This window comes from Hemitrygon akajei, chromosome 13 (assembly GCF_048418815.1).
Source record: "Hemitrygon akajei chromosome 13, sHemAka1.3, whole genome shotgun sequence".
Taxonomy (NCBI): Eukaryota; Metazoa; Chordata; class Chondrichthyes; order Myliobatiformes; family Dasyatidae; genus Hemitrygon; species Hemitrygon akajei.
In genome coordinates, this window is record NC_133136.1 from 108,736,042 (window position 1) to 108,762,277 (window position 26,236).

The following is a 26,236-nucleotide window of genomic DNA, read 5'->3' on the forward strand; positions in this document are numbered from 1 at the left end:
AGTTTACATTTGAGAAGGATCTAGCCACACAGTCTTGATTGAAGAGAGAGTAGAGCAGGGTCACAGCACGCTTCTTTGAGGTGGCCTGTGCTCATTGTTGGCGTGGAGATATTATTTCTGATCATGACTGACTGTAGTCTCCCGATGAGAAAGTCAAGTATCCAGTTGCAGAAGGAGATACAGAGGCCCAGATTTTAAAGCTTGTTGATTAGTACTGATGGTGATGAACATCGAGCTGTAATCAATAAACAGCAGCCTTGACGTAGGTATTGCTGTTATCCTAGAGGTCCAAGATGAGTGGAGAGCCCATGAGATTGTATCCACTGTAGACCTATTGTAGTGGTAAGTAAATCGCAGCAGTTCCAGGTCTTTGCTTCGGCAGGAGTTAATTCTAGCCCTGACCTACATCTCAAAGGATTTCATCACTGTCTTTGAGGCAGCTCACCCTGCTCGTCTTGGCCACTGGTATGATTGATGCCCCTTTGAAGCAGGTGGGAACCCAGACAAGTAGATATTCAGTTCACCTTTGAAAATCCTTATTGAATGTGTTTAAATTACCCTTTAAGGTAGTGGATTCCTGATCTTTGTGTAAAATAACCCATGTTTTCTCTCTGGTCTGATGCTGGAGAGATGCCTTCAAGTGCTGTTAGCTAACTCTTAGAAATGGGTTATGAGAAGAAAAAAATCATGCCAAAGTCAGATAAAAATCCGTTTTCAAGCTCTCAGCTTTTCCATTGATTTTGAGATAATAAGCCTCACCTGCTCATAGCCTTTTATTAAGTTGACCAGGGAAAGTGTTTTGAATCATTTTAAAATCATCACTTAAGTATTTTATTTTATTAATGGAGAAACAATGTGGAATAGGCCATTCTGGCCCTCTGAGCCACACTGTCCTGCAATCCCCCAATTTAATCCGAACCTAATCCAGGACAATTTACAATGATCAACTAACCTACCAACTGGTACACCTTTGGTCTGTGGGAGGAAACTGGAGCATCTGGAGGAAACCCAGGCGGTCATGGGGAGATCGTACAAACTCCCGACAGGCCGCAGCGGGAATTGCACATGGGTCACTTGTATTGTAATGCGTTGTGCTAACCACTACACTACCATGCTGTTCTAAAACTGCATTTTTCAATTTTCTAAACAATAAAGCAAATTTTAAAATATCAACATTTGTGAAATTAAGTATTCAAGTTCTGAGTTACAAAACAACACCTATAACTGAATATTTGTTGTAACATTGTTGCTGAGTAAATCATTGTAAGAATGGTTAATATAAAATTGATGCACATATAAAAACATGAGTTTTTTGATAAAGCTTGAAATTTCTTGAAGTTGTTGATTCTATAATTATATCTTTTAAAACATACTTTTATTAATTAAATGTCCAAATCTACGAAGCTATATCTGTTTTTGGAAGGTTTATACCTCTGATTAGTTAGAGCTTTGATTTGTAGGATATTGATCATTGGAAGAGGAGATTGCTGATGTAGAAAAATAAAGAAAGTGATATGTTGTGTGTCCGTTGACTGTGTAGTTATGTTATGGTCCATGGTGCTGCTTTCAATGCTTTGATGCAATTGCCAGTAGTGCTGAGGGAATCTGAATGAAAATCTTTGACCCCACTATTCCAAAGAGCCACATACTGTAGTTGGGAAATCGTGCATTGCAACAAAAGCACACAAATTTGAGTTTTGTTCAGTGGGCTGCGTTTTTACAAAGTAAGTGAAAGAAGCCAAAATAAATAGAAAGCAGAAGAAAGACAAAGCTGGGAGAAAGGACAAGCAGAAAAAGATTGAGGACTGAGGGAGATGAGATAGGATAAAACTATCAAAAATGAAAATAGACAAATTTGATAGTTATATATCATGGTCAATTTAAAGGCCAGTACGTATATACCAGATATTTGAAAGACATTTGATAGGATACTACAGTGAGGATATTGTTGATAAAATAAAGGCAAAAGTTAAAGTATTTGTGGCCAAGGATTTAGGAAAGTGTTCTGCCTTAAATACTTTGAAGAGCTAACATATTAAAATGTTGAACATGTGGAGTTGTGAAGCTCCTGCTGTGGACTGAATGCTTCAGTCAGTATTCCATTTTTACCTCTGAACTGCTTTTTTGGGTTCTCCCCATACCCCTTGATTTCCTTGTAGTTAGTATGGTGATCTCCCCATTGAACATACTCGGTATCTCTATCTCCCCAGCTCTTTGAAGCTGAGAATTCCAAACATTCACAATCTCTGAGCATTCCTCTTCACTACTCTCAAAAGCTTTCATCTCCAGCATATCTGGTGAGGAATCGGGTCTCTCACTCCTAACCAAGTTGACTGTTCACTGTCTGTACTACTTTCCTGTGAAAAGTGATGCTTGGGCAGGACACAGATTGGTAACTTTCGTGGGAATGCATGTACTGTAGATCCAGATGAAAAGCAATGACATTGAGTGAGAAGGGTGAAGATAAGGGAAGATGAAGATGATGGTGATGGTCTGCTCTGCTTATTCCGAATTCCCCTAAAGTGGTACTTTCCAGCATTCAAGTCGTGGAAGTTCACCAAGCCACTTCACCATGGGCTTGTCTACGGATTGCAGAATGGTGCAAATGCCAATTAGGATTATTACCACAGCAATTTCTAAAGCTCTTTGTGGATGGCCTTCCTTAAACCTCTTCATTTCCTCACACCCACAAGGATAACAGAAATCAAAACTATCCCACTGAATCTCCCCACAATTACCTACTTAATTTGCCATGCCACAAGTGTACAGCAATGTTGACTCCCGTGTATTACCATTGTCATTATTCTCATCAATGTTAAAGCACTGGCAAAGTTCGAATTAGTATCAGGCTGCATTTCACTGCAAAATGTTGCAAATGTTTTTGCTTTGCATCAGCAGTACATTGCAGTACATAATAATAAAAAACTATAAACTACAATATGAATTATATGCTGTATAATAAAAGAAACTTAAATAAGTAGTGAAAAAGAGGGGAAAATTTTGAGGTAGTGCTTATGGATTCATTGTCCATTCAGAAATCTGATGGCTTCTTGAAACTTTCAGTGTGTGACTTCAAGCTCCTGTACCACCTCCTTGGTGGTAGCAATGAGAATAGGGCATATGATGGGTGATGGGGTGTTGTGATGGAAATGAGACAGATTCTTTGGGTCTCAAAGGCAAGGGCTCTGGACACACAGTTTTAATAATAAAGAGTTTATTTACAAGGGGAGAAAAGCTTGGGAACAACACAAACGGCTACAATAGTCGCACAAACGCGTTTAGAATAGGCGAGTGTGGGAAAAGCCGGGTTGGCATACGATACACGAGAAAACGGTTTGGGGACAGAGTACAGGTACGCATACAAGCAAGGGAGAAGTAACTACAATACCTGCCCTCCCGTGACCACGGGCAGGCATGGCTCTCTGGTACAGGGACAACAATAAACGCTCGCACAACTCTATTCGATGCACACCTTAGCATGTGTCTTCAGCGCTGTTCTGCAGTCTTCAGCCTGGAGTGAAGCAGGGTGGTCCCTCAAGGATGGCAAAAGAGAGTGAGCCTACCACATGTAGCACCCTTTATAGGTCGGGGCTGGAGGGTCCAGCCCAGGTGATTCACCGGGTGGGGGGCAATAGCTTGGTGCTAGACAGGTTAATCCAATTAAGGTGGCCAACGGTTAACTGTGTATTGATTAGTTGGAAGGGGCGAAATGTTGACTGGCAGGTGGTGTGACCTCCGACCAGGTGAGGGCAGTGCTGTCACGGGACAGGCACGGCTCTCTGGATACATGGGGGTCCTTAATGATGGATGCTGCCGTTTTGATGCATCAGCTTTAGGCATCCTAGTTGCTGGGGAGTCTAGTGTCCATGATGGAGCTGGCTGAGTTTATAATTCTCTCCAGTTTTATCCTATCCTGTGCAGATGCCCCTCAATACCAGATGGTGATGCAACCATTTAGAATGCTCTTTACGGTAGTTCTGTAGAAATTTGAGAGTGTCTTTGGCAACATACTAATTCTGTTCAAAGTCCTAATAAAATATAGCTCCTGGTGTATCTTGTTCAAATTGCATCAGTATGTTTGGCCTAGAATAGATTTTCAGAGATGTTGACACCCAGTAACTTGAAACTGCTCACCCTCACCACATCTGCTCTCTTCCTGAAATCAACAATTTATTAGTCTTATTGATGTTGAATGCAATGCTGTTGTTGCGCCACTTAACCAGCTAATCTACATCACTCCTGTATGCCTCCCCATCACCATCTAAAGTTCTACTAACAATAGATACGCAGAAAATGTATTGATCCCAAAGGAAAGTACAGTGTCACAGTGGTATTATAAGTGCACAGATAAACAAATATTAGAGGAAAAGTAAGAAAGAATAAAAAGTAAGTTACCCTAAACAGTCAACAGGAGAGGGTCATCACTTGCTTGGCTATAGGTTGACTCATTATAGAGCCTAATGGCTGAGGGTAAGAATGACCTCATATAGCGCTCTTTGGAGCAGCACAGTTGTCTTAGCCCATTACTAAAAGTGTTCCTCTGTTCAGCCAAGGTGGCATGCAGAGGGTGAGAAACATTGTCCAGAATCGCCAGGATTTTTTATAGTGTCCTTTGTTCTGCCACAGCCTCCAATGTGTCCAGTTTGACTCCTATAACAGCGCCAGCCTTTCTAATCTATTGAGTCTATTGGTATCACCTGTGTTGATGCCATTGCTCCAGCCCACCACCACATAGAAGATTATACTGGAGACAACAGACTGGTAGAACATGTGAAGGAAAGCCTACATACTCCAAAGGACCTCAGTCTCCTCAGGAAGTAGAGGCAACTCTGGCCTTTGTACATAGCCTCTATGTTGATGTTCCACTCATATCTATCATTCAGGAGCACCCCCAGCTACTTGTAGATCCTCACCACATCCATGTCCTCACCATCAATAGTAACAGGGAGTACTGCAGGCTTAGTCTTCCATCACCATCTCCTCTGTCTTACTGATGTTGAACTGCAGATGATACATCTTACACCATTTGACAAAAGTCCTCCACCAGGGCCCTGCATTCATCCTCCTGCCCTCCCTTTATACACCCAAGTATTGCTGAATCATCAGGGAATTCCTGCAGATGACACGACTCAGTGTTGTATCTAAAGTATGAGTAATAGTTGTGGCGTTGGCAAATTTATTGTTGGCATTATTTGTAGATGCCAGTTAAAAACAAATGTACACATGTCCGTTGATGAAATTAAAGTCTCACGAGATTAAAGGGTTAATTCCCAGCCCATTTACCCTAAGAAAACATCATGGGCTACCGCAGACTACAAGCAATTAATATTCATTTAACTGGACCTGTTTTGATTTTCTATCTATGATTAATAGAATGCTTTATTAATATTTTATAATCAGAGTTTGAATATGTTTTGGGTTTGTGCAATGTTGTAAATAGAATCTGATAGTGTGAATGAATAGAAGAAAACATACAGGTATATGCACTGGAATGGATGGTTGGAGCTGTAAGTTACTGAATTATTGTAACAATAATTCAAGAACCTCACTCAAGTTTCACCTCCAGTGTACAAAGGTGTATATTAGCATTCCAAATTGGTATTACTAGCCTCTGGTGAATTATAAATGCATACTTTTTCATCAAAATGCATTAAAAATAACCATTTGGTATTTGCATTTCTTTTTTATTCTGTTCTTTGTGAAAGGTTATATATTTGCCCAGTAGGAGTACTTGGAAGCAAATTTCCATTCCCTCAAAGAGGAGCACTAGTGCAATTAGAAATTCCCTGCAATACTTAATCAGCGCAGTGGTAATGATATTTCAGAGAACTTCAAACATCAATCAAGCCCCATTTCTCCAGAGCCGACACTGTACACAAGGAAGAAACAACGTCTGTAAAGGAAATTAATTTGATGTTTGGGACACATGGAGAGTGCAGGATCTATCTCTCATTTGTTATAAATTCTGTAAATAAAGCCCAGTAAGCTCTTGTAGATATCAGACCTATATGTTTTATGTAACTTGCATAATACATCACTTTCAATATGGCATATCACAATAGATAATATTTTCAATTACAATGTAGTCAGTAAAATAAATCATGGCAATGTCTATTAATATGTTTTCAGAGCATTGCAAAATGGAAATGCATGGCAGTTAACTTTCTAGTTGGGATTCTTAGGGCCTGAAAGCTCAGTAAGGTATTTGCACAAAGCTCTTGCAATCATTTTTTTCTACCCATTCCCTAACACAGCCCAGTGTATCAGTCCCAGCTCACACCCAACTGCATAATGAGATGGAATTGACATTGGTTGAGCATCAAATCCTGGATCCTCTAAATATGGTGCCTAGGTTCTCTTTGAGCTAGGATAACACTAGGGAGAGAGGTTGGGGAAAAGATAATTGCCTTCTGCCAAAGATCCTCCTAATGTTAGTCTATTCTGCAGAGTGGCAGCTTGTAGAGTTTCAGACAGAACTCCAGCTCCTAGGATTAAGCCCAATGCTGCAGGAAACACAGATGCAATGTGGCACGGACCACCAGCTAAACAGGTGGCAAGGAATACAAGTGGTTGGTAAGAGGGGATGGACCAGAGTATTTGATTCACTTAGCACCATTATTTTTAACAACAGACCCAGCCAAAGCCCCTCCAGTGTACACCCTCCATGTCAAATTCAAACTGGTACTAACTTGTCCTCCCTTCCAGTAAAATCCATGCAGGACTCTCCCATGTGATCAGTTTCCCTGTGCACTGAAGGCTACAATTTTAAAGGCAAAGTATTGAGTTTTCCTGGTCTCTGCCGTCCATCCCATCTGCCTTCACATTCAATGGACACTTCCCCTACCCCCCACATGCTTCCTTGCAACTTATAGGATCTTCTACCTGAAATGTTGACTCTGCTTCTCTGTCTATCAATGCTGCCTGTTCTGCTGCGTGTTTCCAGCAGTTTCTGTTTTCAGTCATCATTAAACCCACACAGCTCAGCTCATTATCTCCTGATCCAGCTGCTGGTCTGAGATTCATTTACATGTGAAAATCTGGCTCTCCAGCTAGGTAACAGTGATCAGAGATTTACCATGGCAGACTGCTAGTAAGTGTTTATAATAGATGAGGTGGCTAATAATTGTTTGTCAACTGCTGGTTTTCTCTTCAAATTATCTTCTTGGAGGTAAAAACTAGGCCTAAGTCAGAGGCTTGAGCAAGCCTCTTTTCTGCTGAATTCCTGCTGCTCATTTGGCCCCTGAGTTTAACAGCCCTCCGTGTCCAGCGACAGAATTGGTGTTTCATTGATCTTAACTCTACTGTAAAATGTTTAGAACTACAAGTGAGTTTGATTGGTCAACTTCTGAATTAGGTCTGTATCCTTTGGAAACGTACAGGATCCAAAGGGGGTATGGCAGGGTAGAATTGAGCAGTTTCTAGTGGGAAAGTCTCAAGGCAGGAGACACAGATACAAGATAATCTAGTATCTGGTTGTTTATAACTGAAATGGTTAGTAGTTTCTTCTCACAGAGTGAAATGAGTCTTTGGAATCCATACATTATACAGGCTAGGTCATTGGACGTATGTAAAGAGGAGATTTTTTTTGAAAGCTCAGGGTATATTGGGAATGGGCTACTGACACAGAGCAGGAGTTGAGGCCTGGGCAGAAGAACAATGATCATATTGAATGGAGGGCAGGTTTGATGGGCCTGGTAGCCACTCCTATTCATTTTTTTGTGTTCTTTAGTGTGGCAGAGACCAGTTAATTTTACCTCATAACCAAAAGTTATCAGTTTTTGTTGTAAACAGCCTATCAGTGATATGCATTTACTAAAATTCAGTCATTTGATTACACCTCAGAATCAAGGTGTAATTTGAAATTCATTCAAAAGCATCCATCATTTTATTATTGGAACTTAAATTATCTTCAATGTGTTTTTTTTGGATGAGGATCTCTCTTGAGAGATTTTCAGACATTTGGAAGATTAAAGGGAAATTGCGAGAGGTAATCTTCTGATTTTCAATTTCTTGGTAAGCTGAAGTCACAGAAAAGAAAAATAGAGGCATAAATTTGTACATGTAAAGGAATTAAATTTAAGGGTAGTTCAAAATACATGGTAGCAGCACCAATAAACTGTTTGGTGTGATAGACACTTCTTACAGGATTGCCTATCCTGCCTGCAGTGGGAACAGAATTACCCACCTTTGCAGTAAGTGCTTTCATCCTCTATAATGACCTGTGACTCAAAACTAGGAAACAAACTGATTATAACCTCACAGCACATTTTAAAAGCAAACATTAATTGAAGCCAATGAAATCATAATAATTCAGCAAAACTTCAACTAAGTTAATAAATTTCATATCACATGCCGGTGATAATAAACCTGATTCTGATTCTGAATCAAGTTCCCATATAGCGTAACAAACTGGTGACAAATAAAAGTCATGAGCGAACACTGAGCATTGGCACTTCCTAGTTGGAACCATCCATCAAGGCAAAGATTCCTCTGTAGGAAGCTGGGCTCCACATAGCATTGACATTGAACCTGAGAAGCTGGAATGTTTTGGCATCTACTTCAGATGTCATGCCGGATGTCCCAGCTAACACACCTGGGAAGTTCACCAGGGAGCTGACCTGCTTGGAGCACAAACAAACCCCAGCATCAATTGCCTGGAAGGTTTGAATCTGAGTATATGTGCTGGAGTGTTTCAGACACACAGTAATTTTTCTAAACTATTGGAGACCGCTTGTCTAACATAGAATAATCCCTAAGTTGCGTGGCAATCAGCCGCATTTCTGCAGGGTTTTTTCAGATACTGCTTGATCATCTCTCGATTCACTCTATTCATGACTACATGACTAATGTTATATTTAAACAATCACATGGAGACTGTGTGTGATCTGCACTCATAACTTACCTCCCACTGAGCCATTTGGGGTTACTCTTTTCCTGTTAATATTGGTTCATCAGTGCGTGTTTGCTCTGTTGATCTCTTAAAACGTTCTTGAATTTCTTTCTCTCAAATTGCCCAGGACACATTAAAAACCTATTTAAAATTTTGCTATACCCAATGATCACAGAAATTGTCTCCCACTGTGATTTTCTTCATGGCTCTGAACTATCTCCTCAGACATTCCTTATGTAACCGAGTACTTTGGACACGGTGTAAATTAAGAAAGGGTTCTTTTAAAGTGCTTGCAATCGTGAATGTGCAGTAATACAAGTGATTATTTTTCCCCTAAGGCATGATGATGAGGGGTGAAATTTAAACTGACCAGTGGCACTCTTCCCTCAAAGGCCAAAAATGCTGTTGAATTTTCACAAGAGTCTGATTAATCCCAAATTTACCTGAATGGCAATTCAAAATGAGGTAAATTAAACTATACCTGCCTCATTGTTGCCTATGTCAAACAGTCCAGTTTGAACCTTCCCCAGTAATGCACCCCAACTCTTCCCCAGCTACACTGACAACTGCATTGGTACTGCTTCTTGCACTCATGCTGAACTCATCGATTTCATCAACATTACCTCTAACTTCCATCCTGCCCTTAAATTCACTTGGTCCACCTCTGACATCTCCCTCTCCTTTCTCAATCATCTCTGGAGACAAACTGTCAACCCACATCTTTTATAAACCTAGTGACTTCGAGAGATTCTCAACTATACCTCTTCCCACCCTGTCTCCAGTAAAAAGTGCTATTCCCTTTTCTTCGCCTCTGCTGCATCTGTTCCCAGAATGTGGCTTTCCATCCCAGGACATCAGAGATGACCTTCTTCTTTAAAGAATGTTATTTCCCTCCCTCTACTCTTGATGCTCCCTCACCTGTACCTCCTCCATTTCCCATACATCACACTCACCCCACTTCCATCCTCCCTTAATAGTGGTAGCCCCTCTTGTCCTTACCTACCCTACCATCAGCTTCCACATCCAACACATTATTCTCCACAACTTCCACCATCTCCAAAGGGATCCTACCACTAAGCATATCTTTACCTCAACCCGTCCACCGCTTTCCTCCCTCAGTGATCCCCTTGTCCAGTCATCTCTCCCCCCTCCGGGCACTTCACCCTACAACAGCCTAAGTGCTACACCTGCCCATACGTCTCCTTCCGCACCTCCACTGAGGACCCCAGACAGTCCTTCCAGGCAACTCTTCACCTGTGAATCTGCTGGGGTCGTCTATTGAGCCCAATGCTCCTGATGCAGTCTCCTCTGCATTGATGCAAAACCCATCGTAAACTGGGGAACCACTGTATTGAACATCTCCGCACCATCCACTACAAGTGGGACTTCCCGATGGCCAAACATTTTAATTCCCGTTCTGATGTGTCAGTCCATGGCCTCCTCTTGTGCCAAGATGAGGCCACCCTCTGGGTGGAAGAAGAACATCTTATATTCAATCTGGGTCCCCTCCAATCTAACAGCATGAATGCTGATTTCACCTTCTGGTGAGCAAATCCCACCCCCACCTGCTCTATTCCCCACTCCTTTTTACCTCTTCTCACCTGTCTATTACTTCTCCCTGGGTCCCCTCCTCCTTCCCTTTCTCCCATAGTCCACACTCCTCTCCTGTCAGATTCCTTCTTCTCCAGCCCTTGACCTTTTCCACCACCTGACTTCACCTATCACCTTCCAGCTAGCCTCTTTCCCCTCCCCCTATCTTTTTATTTTGGTATCTTCCCCCTTCCTTCTCAGTCCTGAAGAAGGGTTTCTGTCCAAAATGTCAACTGTTTATTCTTTTCCATAGATGCTGTCTGACCTGCTGAGTTCCTTCAGCATTTTGTGTACATTGCTTCGCATTTCCAGCATCTGCAGAATTTCTCTTGATTATAAATCAAACTTTTGGTCACCAGTTAGATGGAAACTGTGCAAAATGCAAATTAGAATTTATTTCGCCACAAAATTAAATCAGCATTCTTCTTCATCAGAATGGGGCAAGACCTTCACGTCCCTTCCACAATGGCAGAAATGAGATGAGCCATTGGTTCTGTCACATGATCCCAATCATTAATTATTTCCTCATGAGCAGATTTATCTGCTTGAATTACTTTTAGTAGTGTTTCTGGTAGCTGCTGTGGACGTACTCAGATTAGCATGTATAATACAGCCTGGACTAGCTTGGTCACATACGAGCATTATTGACGATAATAGCGGTGTTTGCATAATTAGGAGCTGCACAAGACCCTAGATCCTCAATAACTAAGAAGAGATCGAGGGCAAAGAGGAAAGTGGGAATGCCTCTAACAGACCTACCTGCTCTATTCGTCTTTAGCTCCCACCAAAAGTTTTGTTACCATGGCAATAACTTGATCCTTTTCTCAAACAGCTAACTGAACCCCAACAGGCAGAGTGTATTGGTGCCATATTTGACACCTTGAGGAGACTGGACTACATAATTACATACTGTTTCCGTAACATTGCATGAATGCAACCTCACCTCAGCCTATCTGCTGATGAATACATTATCCATAGTTTTGTATCTTGGTCTTGACTATTCCAACACTTTCCTGGCTGGCCTCCTCATTCTATGGTCTTGTAAATCTTTGTCACCTGCACACTAATTCACATCCATTCACCCATTACCCTTATGCTTGCTAAATTACTCTGGCACTCCAAATAAGCAAGGCATTGGTTTTAAAAATTATTGTCCAGATTATCTCTGCCTCTGTAATCTCCTTTGTTTCTCCAAGTTTTCAAGTCATCTGAATTCATCTAATTCTGACTTCTTCATCATCCCTGAACTTAATTACTCCAACAATGGCAGCCATGATTTCAGATGCTAAGACATTAGACTTTGGAATTGCTCTTAAACTTCTCTGCCTTGCATTGATCCAGGACATGGGAAATAAAAGTCAACTTCCAGAAAAAACTGCATTTGTTTTGAAGGCACCTGCATTTGCTCTGTTTGGAGAGAATTATTTTTTACCATTTCATTCGGCTTTAATTTAAGTTGTTGTTCAGCTCCAAACATCTTTCTCTGGGAACTACCTGGATCCAAGTGGAATGTGATTCCGTTGCATCCTCAGGTGGGAATTATTGAACAGAATATTTCATTACATGCCTGATTACCAGCAATTTTATTGCCATACTTATGATAGATCCATAGGCATTCTGTTCACCTTCTTCTAGGCTACCGGTGAAGTCCAACAACATGTCAAGGCTAATAAAGTGTGAAAGGCCTTGAATTTCCGAAGTCTGGATTTTAGTTCATGGCAGCCACGGAGCCGAGCCAGTGAGAAGGGAGTGAGGCACCTCAGGATTACACCAGAACCCCTGCAGGCTGCTGGCCAGTGGCAACATGATTTTGGACACTAGTGTATACTATCCCTAATGAAGAGAGATATTCAGGGTCGTTGGCATGGAGCTGACCACTGTAGGGTGACAATGGGATTTGAAGGCAGGGTCCTGGCAAGGAAGGCTTAGGATCTTGTGGGCCCCTTAGTAGTGATAAAGCCTGCAACCATGTACCAGCAAATACACTCAATTAAACTGAGATGAGGAGATAGGGTTTATCAGCATTTGGAGAAGCATAGTCTAAGTAGGGACAGTCAGGGAAAGTATGTTTTACTAACTTGATTGAGCTTTTTGAGGAGGTGATGAAGGTAGAGCAGTGTTTCATGTGTGATTTTGTAAGACTTTCAACAAGGACTTCACGTGGTAAGCTCATCCTGAAAATTAGGATGTATGTATTGGCTGGTGAGATCCAAAACTGGCTTGTCTGCAGAAGACAAAAGGTAGTGGTGGTTGGCTCATTCTAGATGTTGGTCTGTGGCTAGTGGAGTTCCACAGAGATCTTTGTTGTTTGTCATATCGGATGTATAAATGATTTTGATGAAGGTGGTTAATTTTGCAGATGACATAAAGGTTGATGGTATGGCAGATTGCCATAGAAGAGGACTTAGATAAATTGGATATATGGGTGGAGAAGAGGTTTTGTTGTTTAATCTGATAGGTCTGTTGCTCTTTGGCTGATCCATCGTAAGGGAGAGTACATAGTAAATGGCAAGAACCTTAACAGTGTTGATGAACAGGGGGATCTTGGGGCCCGGATACATGGCTCCCTAAAGATGGCTGCACAGGTGTTAAAGGGTGGTGAAGAAGGCATATGGCATGCTTCCCTTCGTTGGTTGAAGCACTGAGTACAAGACCCAGGAAGTAATGTTACAGCTTTATAAAACTCTGGTTAGGCCACACTTTGTGTATTGTGTGGAATTCTACTTGCCTCATTATAGGAAAGGTGTGGTCATTATAGGAGAGGCTGCAGAGGAGGTTCAGTGGGATGCTGCCTGGTTTAGAAGACATCTTTAGAGGAGTTATGAGGAGAGGTTGAACAAGCCTGGGGCTGTTTTCTCTAGTAGAGACTGATGGAGATTTGATAGAAGTTTATATAATTATGCAAAACATAGAGAGGGTAGAGTACAAGTATCTTTTTCTTGGAAGTGAAATGCTCAGTACTTGAGGGCATATATTTAAGGTGATGGGGTAAGTTCAAAGGAAATGTGAAAGGAAGTTTTTTTTAACACAGAGAAGTGGGGGTCTCAAATGATCTTCTGGCATGCCACAGAGGCAGACAGCACAGGAGTATTTAAGTTTTAGATAAATATGCTGAGAAGGGAATGGACAACCTGTGAAGGAGAGGGATTAGATTAATGAAGACGTTGGTTCGGTTAGTTCAGAACAGCATTGTCTGCTACACTGTCTCTGTTCAGAAGGCTTCCATTTGAAAGTGGGGTGCAAGGGAAAAGGGAGGTAACAAAAGAACATGCTCCAAAAGGAGGGGAAGTGTGACGAGAGAGCTGGGCGACCACAGTTAGGACCCAAGTATCCGGATGAGAATAAGGGCACGATACAAAACTGAAACGAGGGCAGGGTTCTAAACCAGATGCTAGACAAGAATCCAGAGTAAAGCTGACAAATGAGCATCAAACTTCAGTTCAGGTGCTCTTTAACTATTAAAACTCTGGCACCAAAACATGGCTACCAATTAGCAGGACAGGCCTGAATCTTTAAGGGGGTGACACCAGTTATCCATATTCCCGGCAGTCAGAGTGTCTAAACCCCAGAAGCTGGCATGAGCACACAGTGTAATGCAAGCAGGCTAATGCAAACATATCAGGAAAATGAAAATTAAGGGCTAATTTAGTTATCTTAATGCTTTCATTGACCTGTACACCTGAGGTCTTTCCGCCTTTTGTATCCTTTATATCCATTTAAAAAATATCAATTGGATCTTTAATGTTTAAAGTGGAAAGACCACTTAATTCTTTAATGTGCTACAAGTATACTGTTACAATTATGGAACTAATCCCTGAGATTTTTTAGAATGGTTTCTCCAGCATAAAATTATCAGGCATAGGAGAACATGTAATAAAGATAAATGTCATAAGCTTGTAATGATGCTTATCATAGAGTAAGCTGCCATTTGAAGGGTGTTCAGTATAGATATTAAATCATTTTGCCTTATGAAGTCTTCACAGATTTATTCTGGAGTGTCATGAGATTACTAGATTCATTCGGAACTAGTTACCTATAAGAGGTCCTCAATGAGCAAAGAAAGGTCAAAGATCACTCATCCAAACAAATTCAATCTTTTCATAGAACATGAAATGATTTACTCATAAACTGAAAACTGTTGTAGGTTCACTGCAGGCAGTCAAAATCAAACTCTACAGCAAGAAATGAAATATATAGGTATTGTAGCTGGTCCATGGGGAGAACTGAGAGTTGTAGGAGACCAGGCAGAAAAGTGGAGTTAATCAGCTACATGTTGATCGTACTGTATGTAAGTCAATAAGGTGTTTCTACTTCAGAGCACAGCATTCAATATTCTCCTTCATTGCTACGACAGACTTGTGGACTATAAAACTGATTGTTCATATTCACAGTCTTTATGCTTATCTTAGGTACCTTACACTGAAATGATCTACATGAACCTCCTGGTATCACTTGTTTTTGAGATAATTAAGATAATAAAAAGATAGCCCACAATCTTCCTGATACTATTTTCTCAGCACATTAATCTTGTAATGTAACCGTACTCTCTTCTACATACAGCATATGTCCCAATGTTGAGTGTCTAGTCATAGAACGCACAGTACAGAAACAGGTGCTTTGGCCCATCTTGCCCTTGCTGACCTGTTTCTCTGCCTAGACCCATCAACCCACATCCAGATCATAGTCCTCCATACCTCTCCCATCCTATTCAATCTTCGCTTATATGTTCTCATTGAACCCACATCCACTACCTCCACTAGCAGCTCATCCCACACTCCCAATACCCTCTCAGTGACATTCCTTGTCTTTCACCTGTTACTCATCAGCCCTACTACTGGTGACAGCCATCCTCAGTGAAGAAGCCTGCTTGCCTTTACCCTCATAATAGTGTATACCACTATAAGATATCCCCTCATTTTCCTATGCTCCAGGGAATAAAGTCCTAATCTATTCAATGTTACCCCGTACCTCGGGCCCCCAAGTCCCAGCAACATTCTTGTAAGTTTTCTCTGCACTTTTTCAAACTTATTGATACATTTCTTGTAGGTAGGTGGCCAGTAGTCCAAATATGCCCTCACCAATGTTTTAAAACTTCACATAACATCCCCACTCCTGTACTCAAGGCTCTGATTTATGAAGTCCAATGTGCCAAAAGTTCTCTTTGCAACCCTATGTATTTGTGATGCCACTTTCAAGGAATAAGAGACCTGTATTCCCAGATCCCTTTGTTCCATGGCCTGCTTTCATGGTGCAAGTCCCACTCTGGCTAGTCCTGCCGAAGTGCAACACCTTACACTTGTCTGCATTAAATTCCATCTGCCATTTTGTCAGCTGCTCCAGATCACCTTGTAGGCTTTGATAGCCTTTCTCTCTGTCCAGTATGCCCTCTGTCTTGGTGTCATCTGCTGATCCAGTTCACTACATTATCATCTAAGTCATTAATATATATGTTAAACAACAACAAATCCAGTACTGAACCCTGCAATACTCCAGTAGTCACAGGCCTCTAGTTAGAGACGTAACAGTACTACCACTCTCTAGCTTCTCCCACCAAGCCAATGTTGAATCCAATTTACTTCTTCATCCTGAATGCAACTGATACTTCTGGACCAGGCTCCCATGTAGGTCTTTGTCAAAGGCCTTGCTAGAGACAATGTAGCCAACTTCCACTACTTCCTTTATCAACCTTCCTCATAATCGCCTCAAAAACTGTATGATTGGTTGGTTGCATGGAACCTACCACACAAAAAGCCATGCTGACTCTCCCTAATCAGGCCTGGTTTATCCAAAAACTTATATATCCTGTACCTAAGAATAACTTAAAAAGTTTATCCATGACTGAGGTCAGGCTCACCAGCCTATACTGTACCATATTGTTCTATGTCTCTACAGTATGTTTAGACATTGTCGGGATCTTCAGCAATAATAGTGCAGTCATTTTTTACTTCCTGTAAATGCATCAGCATTATTATTTCAGTGGATCTGTCCTGGGACCAGCAAGTAAGTGTCATTACAAAGAAGACAGAGCAATGCCTCCTCTTTATCAGAAGTTTGCAGAGATTCAGCATTTCATCTAAAACTTTGACAAACTTCTGAAGATATACAGTGGAGGATGCACTGACTTCTTTCATCATGGTCTGGTGTGTGAACATCAATGCCCTTGAACAGAAAAATGAACAATACAGCCCAGTGCATCATGGGTAAAGCCCTCCCCACCACTGAGCACACTTACAAGGTGTGCCGTCGCAGGAAGGCAGCTTCCATTATCAAGGATTCCTCACCATTCAGGCCAAAGGTTCATTTATTATCAAAGTACACAACTCTAAAATTCTTCAGTTCTCCAGGTAGCCATAAAACCAAGAAAGTAAAGAAAGGCAGCAATATCATCAACCCCCAAATCCCTCCTCCAGTACAAAACAAAGAATAAAATGGATCAGGCCCACCTCCCACACCAAAAACCAAGCAAAATAGATCAGACACATTAACCCCCAAATCCCCCTCCCCACACAAAAAAAATGAGAAGATCGAGAGAAAAAAACATAGGATATAAAAACTATAAGATTGAAAAAAAGCAAATCCAAAAGCAAAATGCAGAATAATCCCAGGAACAGTCTCCGGGGCTAGCAGCAGACCCTTCCCTCTCCGGTACAGAGCAATGAAAAGACAGGCAGCCGGCACTCACCCCCTTGAACTGGCTTTGATGCTTCAGTCTCCCTAATCGGCGAAGAATGGGAGCTTTAGTTGGTGAAATGGGGCCAAACATCGACTTGCATGCCTCCCACAGCCTGCCCACCACAAGGTTTGTTCACACTGCCTCTGTCTCTTGGAATCCTCTCGGAGATTGCAACGTACTGAATCACACAAACGATCTCCAAACATCAAAACACACACTCCAACAGCTCCATAATCACATTCAGGATTAGAAACAAGTGTAAAAGGACTGAAAAGGATGGTTTCATGATCTATCCAAAGGAGCATTGGACACAGGTGCCATCTTGACCGGAAGTACTCTTCCATGCTCTTTTCTCACTACCGCTATCAGGAAGAAGGTACAGGAACCTCACATCCCACCACCACCACCAGGTTCAGAAACCGTTACCATCAGGCTGCTGAATCAGAGGAAATAAATTGACTAACCCTAAAACTAAACTGATTCTATAATCTATGAACTCACTTTTAAGGATTCTGCCACTCGTGTTCTCGATATTTATTTGTTGCTTGTTTATTATTAGTAGTAGTAGTATTTTGTATTTGCACAGTTGGTTGATTTTTGCACATTGGTTGGTTGCCTGTCTTTGCCACGTGGGATTTTTCATTGATTTTCTTGTGTTTCTTTGTATTTACTGTGACTGTCCACAAAAAAATGGATCTCAGAGTACTATATGGTGACATATACATACTTTGATGATAGAAATTTACTTTGAACTTTGAATTATAGCTTACATTGGACCAAGATAATGCTGGCAGAAGCCTGATTGGTCTATTGAAGTCTATGATGAACACGCTAACAGGAGTTTCACTCTGAATGAGCAAAAATCAAAGGGCAATAGGACAAACACTGACTACCCGCATTTATCTGCAGTATGAAATAAGATTAGATTATTGGGAAACAATTTGCAAGGTCAACACTACTGGTATAGACATTGTCATCTGGATGGAAAGGCTAATTGAGGATTGAGACTCAGTTGACCAACAACTGAAATTATTTACCAATATCTGTGAATTTCCCTATCAAGGAGTGTTTCTGGATACATGGAGTATAAGGTAACACTCCAAGGTACATTGATCATTTAACTTAATACAATGTCAGAGAAGAGCCTGGTATAAACCAGACAGATTTAGGAGTTGTCTGTTTATCATCTGTATGACTGCACATTTTTCATGCTACTTAACCAGAGAATAGGAATCCAGAGAGGAAATTATATTATACTGATTGTACTGACTATTGTAACTGGCTTCATGCTGTTGAGGAATATACCAAAGGCTGTGTATAATTATAACCTCTGTAGTTATTAATAGGAGTTAATAGCCTCTTTATTAAGTTTTACATGGACTGTTTCATGCATACTGGTAATGGCAAGAAGACAGCCTATGGGCCAGAGGCTTATTCCTGCATTGTACTGTTCTATAATTATCCAGTGTTGTCCAAGATCTACGAGGGGAAGGAATCCACTGGAATTAGTGATGCTTCAGAGTTGTCAAGTGCATCTTGCTTTAAGGGGTTCAGAAAATGAGAAGACCAAGAGATTGAGTGAATTCATAATTTTCCAATTACAATAGATGACTAATTGTACTGTTGAATGTTTGTCAATAAGTTAGGTGATTTTATGGACAGAGGAAGAAAGGTAGTAAGATACACGAGCAGCTCCTGCAGGATGGACCAAAGTAGGATAAATTTAACAATGCAGCATGTATTTCAGAGTTGTGATATGTTCAGCTATCCCTGAGGTGACAGCAGTAAGATGCACAACTTCAGGTTTAGAACTGATGTCATGTAAAGCCGATGTAAGTTTAGGGTTCCTTATACGATTTGTAATTGATGGTATACCTCTAAATACATAGTTGTACGCAGGCACTGCAATCTAACTGCTAGTTACTGTTTTACAAATAGCATGTTCATTTTATAGCTCCACCACTGTTTATTTGCTACAAATAAAATGGCAACACAGGGAAGCTGGAAACCCAAGAGTAAATTTTCTATTTGTCATAGTAACTTGAACATGGAGACTTCAACTGACGTGACCCAATTTCGGATTCCAGCTCTAGGGTAAAAAGGGATATTGCATGCCATTCCAGCAGCTCCTAAGCTTTGTCTGTGAAGTTTGGTGTGTGTGTGTGTGTGTGTGTGTGTGTGTGTGTGTGTGTGTGTGTGTGTGTGTGTGTGTGTGTGTGTGTGTGTGTGTGTGTGTGTGTGTGTGTGTGTGTGTGTGTGTGTGTGTGTGTGTGTGTGTGTGTGTGTGTGTGTGTGTGTGTGTGTGTGTGTGTGTGTGTGTGTGTGTGTGTGTGTGTGTGTGTGTGTGTGTGTGTGTGTGTATCCTTAACTCCTGGTGGAGTCGTCGGGGCGCCGTCAAGACAAGCCGTTTGCACCACTCTTTTTGGTGATTTCTCATCATATGGCATGTCTTGGGCATCTGAAACCTGGCAGAGCCCATCCCTCTCCAGGCTTTTTTGCACAAGGTCGAGTTGCTAGCTCGACACTCAACCCAGGCACGGATGGAGAGCGTGTAAGGGAGCCGGCCAGATTTGAACTCGGGATCTCTCGCCCTGAAGTCCAGCGCTGATGCCACTACGACACCAGCCAGTTTATTACTAATGGATGTAGCCTCAAAAATATATACCACCTTCCTGATCTGGCACCAGCCAACACAAATGATGGTTTAAATGAAGAAATGACGGAGATTGCAGAATCAATTTAATTCAGCATCTGTCCAGATCACCGAGAGTTACATATTCTGAACTGGAAGTATCTCTGCCCACAACACCAGACAACACAAGCAGATGATACAGACAAACCGAAAGGCAATGAAAACCTTTTCGGTATTTTCTGATGGATATTCTTACTTGTGTCTATGAATGATGCTACAGAGGAAAGAATTCTAAAATTGTTTTCGTTCTTAAGTAGAAACTCATAATAAACTGTTTCCAAGAGCAGTACAGCAGAATTTTTGAATATGGAATCACAGAAAAGGGCCATTCAGCCCCTCCATATCCGTACTGACCCTTTTGCCCACATGCATTCCATTTGCCTGTATTAGGTCTGAATCCTTCACTGCCTTCCCTGTTTAAGTATCAGTAGTACCAGGGCTATCATTCTCTGGACAAAGTTTCAAAGAAAGCTTAAGATAGAAGATCTTTTATTTGTTTTCACACAATGTCAAAGCTGTTCCAAAGGGAAATATAGGTTTAAATTTCTTCAATTTCTCAGGCATAAGAAAGGGCTGGTTGGGGTGTGGATTGAGCAATTTAGCAGTTTGATGTCCCACATCCAAACATCACCTGAAATCTTATAGATGTCATAGTTTTTGAAGCTTTCAGTATCTGACTATTTCAGGTCCAATACAAACATCAATTAATGCGAGGAAGCATGGAGGTTGGCAATGCTTCACAAATCCTGGATCAATTGTTTTCTGGCAAGCATACAAACAATCACCCAAGTGCTGGCAGTATGTTTGTTCACTTTCAGCTGCAGAAACTTTAATTGGGATCAATATAACTGCCATTGTTCTGTCATTTGAGAGAGGAGAAAACACCCACTGCCAAGCTTAAAATTCAGGAGAGCTGAGGTACAAGACAGTGTTTCAATAAGAAAAGTAGGTTGTGCTCTGACTTTTAACACTGACATGGAGATATTTTGTTCAGTAATGTTACACTGATGCAGTATGTCGCTTATACCATTGTAACTGTAATCAAATGAGTTGCATTGTCCTGATACCGACAAATCTGTGCATTATCTGACAGTCTATGGGCAGGTGGGAGGAGCCCGATAAAAGCCTTGCCCACCAGGCCAATCAGGTAGCATTATAAGGCAGGGGCACATTAAAGAGTGAAAAGAATAGGGTTGAGAAGATTATAAGATATAGAAACACAATTAGGCCATTTGGCCAAACAAGTCTGCTCTGCCATTCAATTGTAGCTGATTTTTAACTTCATTCCCCTGCCTACTGCCTGTAACCTTAATCTTCTTCGTACTCAAGAACCTGTCACTCTTAAATGCATTCAATTACTTGGTCTCCTCAGTCCTCAGTTGCAACAAATTCCACAGCTTCACCGTCCCCAGGCTGTCCTTTTGTTCTGAGGCTCTTCCTTCAAAGGACGGACAAACAATTCACTCCAAAGATTTCTTCTGAAGCATCACTAACTGTATCATGTCTTCCAGGTGGAGATCGCGACCGGATGACCACCAATCATGAGACGTACCTCCTCATGGCTAGTGCACAGAATGACATGGAAGACTGGGTGAAGACCATTCGCAGAGTGATCTGGGCGCCTTTTGGTGGAGGTAAGCTGGCATATTATGACCACTTCCCTGCTGATAATTACTTTAGGCTAAAATTATTTTTAGTCTCATATCCCAGTTTTACATGGGTATCATTCTGCACAATAAGTGCACTAGAATCTAGACTGGAGTCATGGAATCAAGAGGACTCCACCTGTGAAAACTTCACTGCACCTCCCACAACACCCTTCACTGGAGTCCACGTGTGTTAACCCAAGCCATCCTGCCATGTCACAACCTAGTCAGGGTAACAATTGACACCATTCTACCTTGCTCCCGTAAGTGATTACAGAGCAATATAAATCTAAATGGTTCAAATTAGCTGCCTTTTTGCATCTGATATATTCTATAATATCTGTATGAGTTTAAGGTTGGTGGACCAAAGCATCTTTTTGTTTCTGTGGAGAGAAATGGACATTGACCATTTGGGTCAAGACCCTTCATCTGGACTCTTGAACAAGTGCATCATCTCTCCAGCTCCCTCCACAGATGATGCTTGACCCAATGAGGTACTCCAGATGTTTATTTTCACTCCAGATTCAAGCATCTGCAGTACTCTGTATTTCTGCAGGTTTCTTGTGTGTGAAACAATTTTGAATGAGATCAGAAGGCGAAATGGCTTCTTCTGACCACAGAGCCCATAGAGGGAAATGGTACCTCAGCCCACTGTCAGGGTAACAAGCCATCAGACAGAGGCTGTTAGCTGGGCAACAGTGATGTCATTCAGCAGTTTGATGCCAATACAACAACACACAGGGGTCAACACTGAAAGAGTAGCCCTGACTACAGAATGGAAAACCTGCTTGAGGGTAAAGTAAAGAACCATCCCTTACCCAAACTGCTGTGGAGGCCTTAAAAACACAAAAGAGTGCAGATGCACACACCAGTCGTCATAGAGGGATAAGAAGTGGAAAGAGTGAGCAAAATCTAGTTCCTGGGTGTCAATATCACTGAAGATCTGATCCGGACCCAACATATCAATGCAGCTATAATTCATTAGGAGTATGAGAAGGTTTGGTATGTCACCAAAGACACTCAAAAATTTCTACTGAGCATGGAGAGCATTCTAACTGGCTGCATCACCGTCTGGAATGGGGGGGAGGGGGTGGGGGCTACTGCACAGGTTTGAAATAAGCTGCAGAATTGTAAACTCAGTCAGCTCCATCATGCACACCAGCTTCTGTAGTATCCTGGACATCTTCAAGGAGTAATGCTTCAAAAAGGCAACGTTCACCATTGAGGACCCCCAGCACCCAGGGCATGCTCTTTTCTCACTGTTACCATCAGGGAGGAGGTACACACTCAACAATTCAGGAACAGCAGCTTTCCCTCTGCCATCCAATTTCTGAATGGACATTGAACCCATGAACACTACCTCACTACTTTTTTGTTTCTATTTTGCAGTAGTTATTTAACATAAATATATATATTTACTGCAGTTCACTGTGTTTCTCTCGATTGTTATGGATTGCTGTTGCCTTAAAGCAAACAAATTTCACATGGTATGTTAGTGATATTAAACCTGATGTTGTAATTTGGAGCTTAAAGCAAACTGCTGGAGGAACTTGGTAGGCTGAGCAGCATTTGTGGAGTGGAAGGAATGTTGGCATTGTTGAGACCCTGTGTTAGGTCAGGACTGAGGGTGGAGAGGAAAGGGAACCAGTGGGGAGGGAAGTGGATGGGTGAGGCTGGGAAACGGAAGCATGGGGGTGAAAGGTGAATGAGGTCAAAGGAAAATAGATTCAGACAAGATGGATCCAAATGAGGGGACGTGAGAGTGAATCTGGAGAAAGAGACTGGAGAGCGATGGGGTACAAAGACTGCGAGGATTAGTTAGAATCTGGTATGTCAGAAAGGTGATACTGTGGGAAGCATCTGAAAGGGGATGGACAGATGGGGGAAGGGATCCAGTGGGTGATATATGTAGATGGAGCCGGGCGAGGGATGGGGGCTGGAGAAGGTGATATAGGAAATGAAGCAAAAATGAAAAGGACCAGGGTGGATCCAAAAGTGAGAGAGTGGGGAGCATCGGAGGCAAGGTATTGGAGAAGTCAGAGTTCACACCATTGGGTTGTAGATGATCTAAGCATAAACTTGAGGTGATGTTCCTCTAGTTTGTGTCTCTGCTTGGTAGTGGAGCAGGTCAGGCATGAAAGCAAGATGAGGCAAGGATTTCCATGAATTTCCTTCAACTTCGTCGACTGCGTTCAGTGCTCCCCATATAGTCTCCTATATGTTGGTGAGACCAAGCTCAGACTAGCTCCCGGGTTGCAGAGCACCTGCGCTCTGTCCACAGTGGACATCTTGAGCTCTGGGATGTGTTTCACTTCAGCTCCTTTTCCATACCCACGCCAACCTGTCTGCCCTCAGCCCCTCCCCCACCCCGGTTCCATGCACACACTAAAATCACCCTCTCCCTTCTGGTCCCATCAGCCCTTTGTCTCTCCCTTAAATGGTTATTTATCCGTTTTCAGCACTTAGCAGCCCTTGTGTCTCTGCTCATCACCTTCTGTTTCCACTTTCACCCTTCCGTCATACACTTGTCTCTATCTGCCCCACCTTTTACCCTGTGCTCTTCTACCTTTCACCCACTCTCCCCCTCCCCCAGCCAACCATCATCCTTCATCCCCTCCTTGGTCTATCTTTCGTTACTGTTCAATATCTCAACCCTCCCCCTCTCCTCGTTATACTGCTCCCTTCCCACTCCACTTGCAGTCCTGACACGGATGTCTCAAATATTTTTCTTCTATCTCTTTTGGCTGTCAGGAGAGGCCTGAACCATTCTGATGGCTGCCCAGGATTCCCACTTTGATGCCATGATCCAGGGCAGTGTCCTGAGGAAATGTTACAACCTCCAAATGACTTCACCACTTGAAACAACATTCCCAATGGGAGCCACCATTAATGGAACGCCTGTCATGATAGTTCTAAGTTCCTGATTCTCACATGCATTTGAAATAACACAAGGTAATCACACCAAAAGTCCAGAATTCATAATGGTTATAATGCAATGCTCCCCCATGAGCCTGCTTAAAAGTCAGTCCAAGTCCCCAGCATAATCCCTTCCCAATGTATATTCCCACACACTGATTTCAAAGCTGATACGCTGTTTTGTTTAAGCATCCATAGGCAAAGTGATGTGCATAAAACTACGCCAGTTCTTTTCTACATCTACACAAAGGTTTCTGATGTTTATCCGATGCTGGGCCTCATCCTGAAATCAGAGAGACATTGGGACCACGTGTGTCCTTTGTTTCACGGAATGCTAGTTAACCTCTGGCACAGCTTTGTGGGCTGAAGGGCCTGTGTTGTGTTGTGGGTTTTCTATGTTTCTAACCCCTTCCATACCGGATGCAGTAATTCAGATCGGCGGGTTTACTATACACCATCAGGATAGATCTATAGAGTCTCTCTAAAGCAGGGGTGGAGGATTATGCCTCATGATCAACTCTTCTTGGTGCACAAATATATCAGTGCTGCCCCAATTCTGCTCACCGGACCTGGAATATCTAGCAGTTAAGTGCCGTCCTTTTTACCTATGACAGGAGTTCTCTGGGGTCATTTTGGTAGCAGTATACATTCCACCTCAGGCCAATGTTAATCAGGCTTTAGATGATCTGAGCAATGGGATCAACATGCACGAAACAGTACACCCTAACGCCTTCACCACTGTTTTGAGAGATTTTAACCAGGCCAGTCTGAAAAAATCACTAAGCAACCACCATCAACAGATCTCTTGCAATACCAGAGGAAGCAACGCACTGGACCATTGCTACATCACCATCAAGGATGCCTATTGTGCTATTCCACGCCCTCACTTCGGGAAGTCTGATCACCGAGCTGTATTTCTACTCCCCAAGTACAGGCAGAGACCTAGATCTTCAAACCTGGATGAGTCTGCTGCAGTTGTTACCAACTTCATGAAAAGTTGTGTAGATGAGTCTGTGCCTACAAAGACTTACTGTACATTCCAAATCAAAACCCGTGGATGAACCAGGAGGTACGTCATCTGCTGAAGGCTAGATCTGTGGCATTCAAGTCTGGTGACCCAGGTATGTACCAGAAAACCAGGTATGATTTGCAGAGGGCTATTTCAAGGGTGAGGAGACAATTTTGAATGAGTTTGGAGGTGACATCAGATGCATGGCAACTCTGGCAGGGTTTGCAAGACATTACTTCCTACAAAGTGAAACCCAATAGCCTGAATGGCAGTGATGCTTCACTACCAGATGAACTCAATGCCTTCCATGCATGCTTTGAAAGGGAGAACACAACTACAGCTGTGAAGATCCCTGCTGCACCTGTTGACCCTGTGATCTCTGTCTCAGAGGCCGATGTTAGGCTGTCTTTAAAGATAGTGAACCCTCGCAAGGCGGAACATCCCGATGGAGTACCTGGTAAGGCTCTGAAAACCTGTACCAACCAACTAGCAGGAGTATTCAGGGATATTTTCAACCTCTCATCGCTATGGGCAGAAGTTCCCACTTGCTTCAAGAAGGCAACAATTATACCAGTGCCTAAGAAGAATAATGTGGGCTGCCTTAATGACTATCGCCCAGTAGCACTCACATCGACAGTGATGAAATGATTTGAGAAGTTGGTCATGACTAGACTGAACTCCTGCCTCAGCAAGGACCTGGACCCTTTGCAATTTGCCTATTGCCACAATAGGTCAATGGCAGACGCAATCTCAATGGCTCTCAACGTGGCTTTAGACCACCTGGACAACACAAACACCTACATCAGGATGCTGTTCATCG

The 26,236-nt window shown here is 42.2% G+C and overlaps 1 protein-coding gene across 5 annotated transcripts in view; it reads left to right on the forward strand.

Annotated features, from left to right (window-relative positions):
* The window catches only part of arhgap24 (Rho GTPase activating protein 24), a 465,634-nt gene that overhangs the window by 371,036 nt on the left and 68,362 nt on the right, over positions 1–26,236 (forward strand). For all 5 annotated transcript variants that reach the window (XM_073065242.1, XM_073065241.1, XM_073065245.1 and 2 more), the window contains one exon: positions 21,357–21,479. In XM_073065242.1, the coding sequence (XP_072921343.1) occupies positions 21,357–21,479 (123 nt within the window). The remainder of the gene's footprint in view (positions 1–21,356; positions 21,480–26,236) is intronic.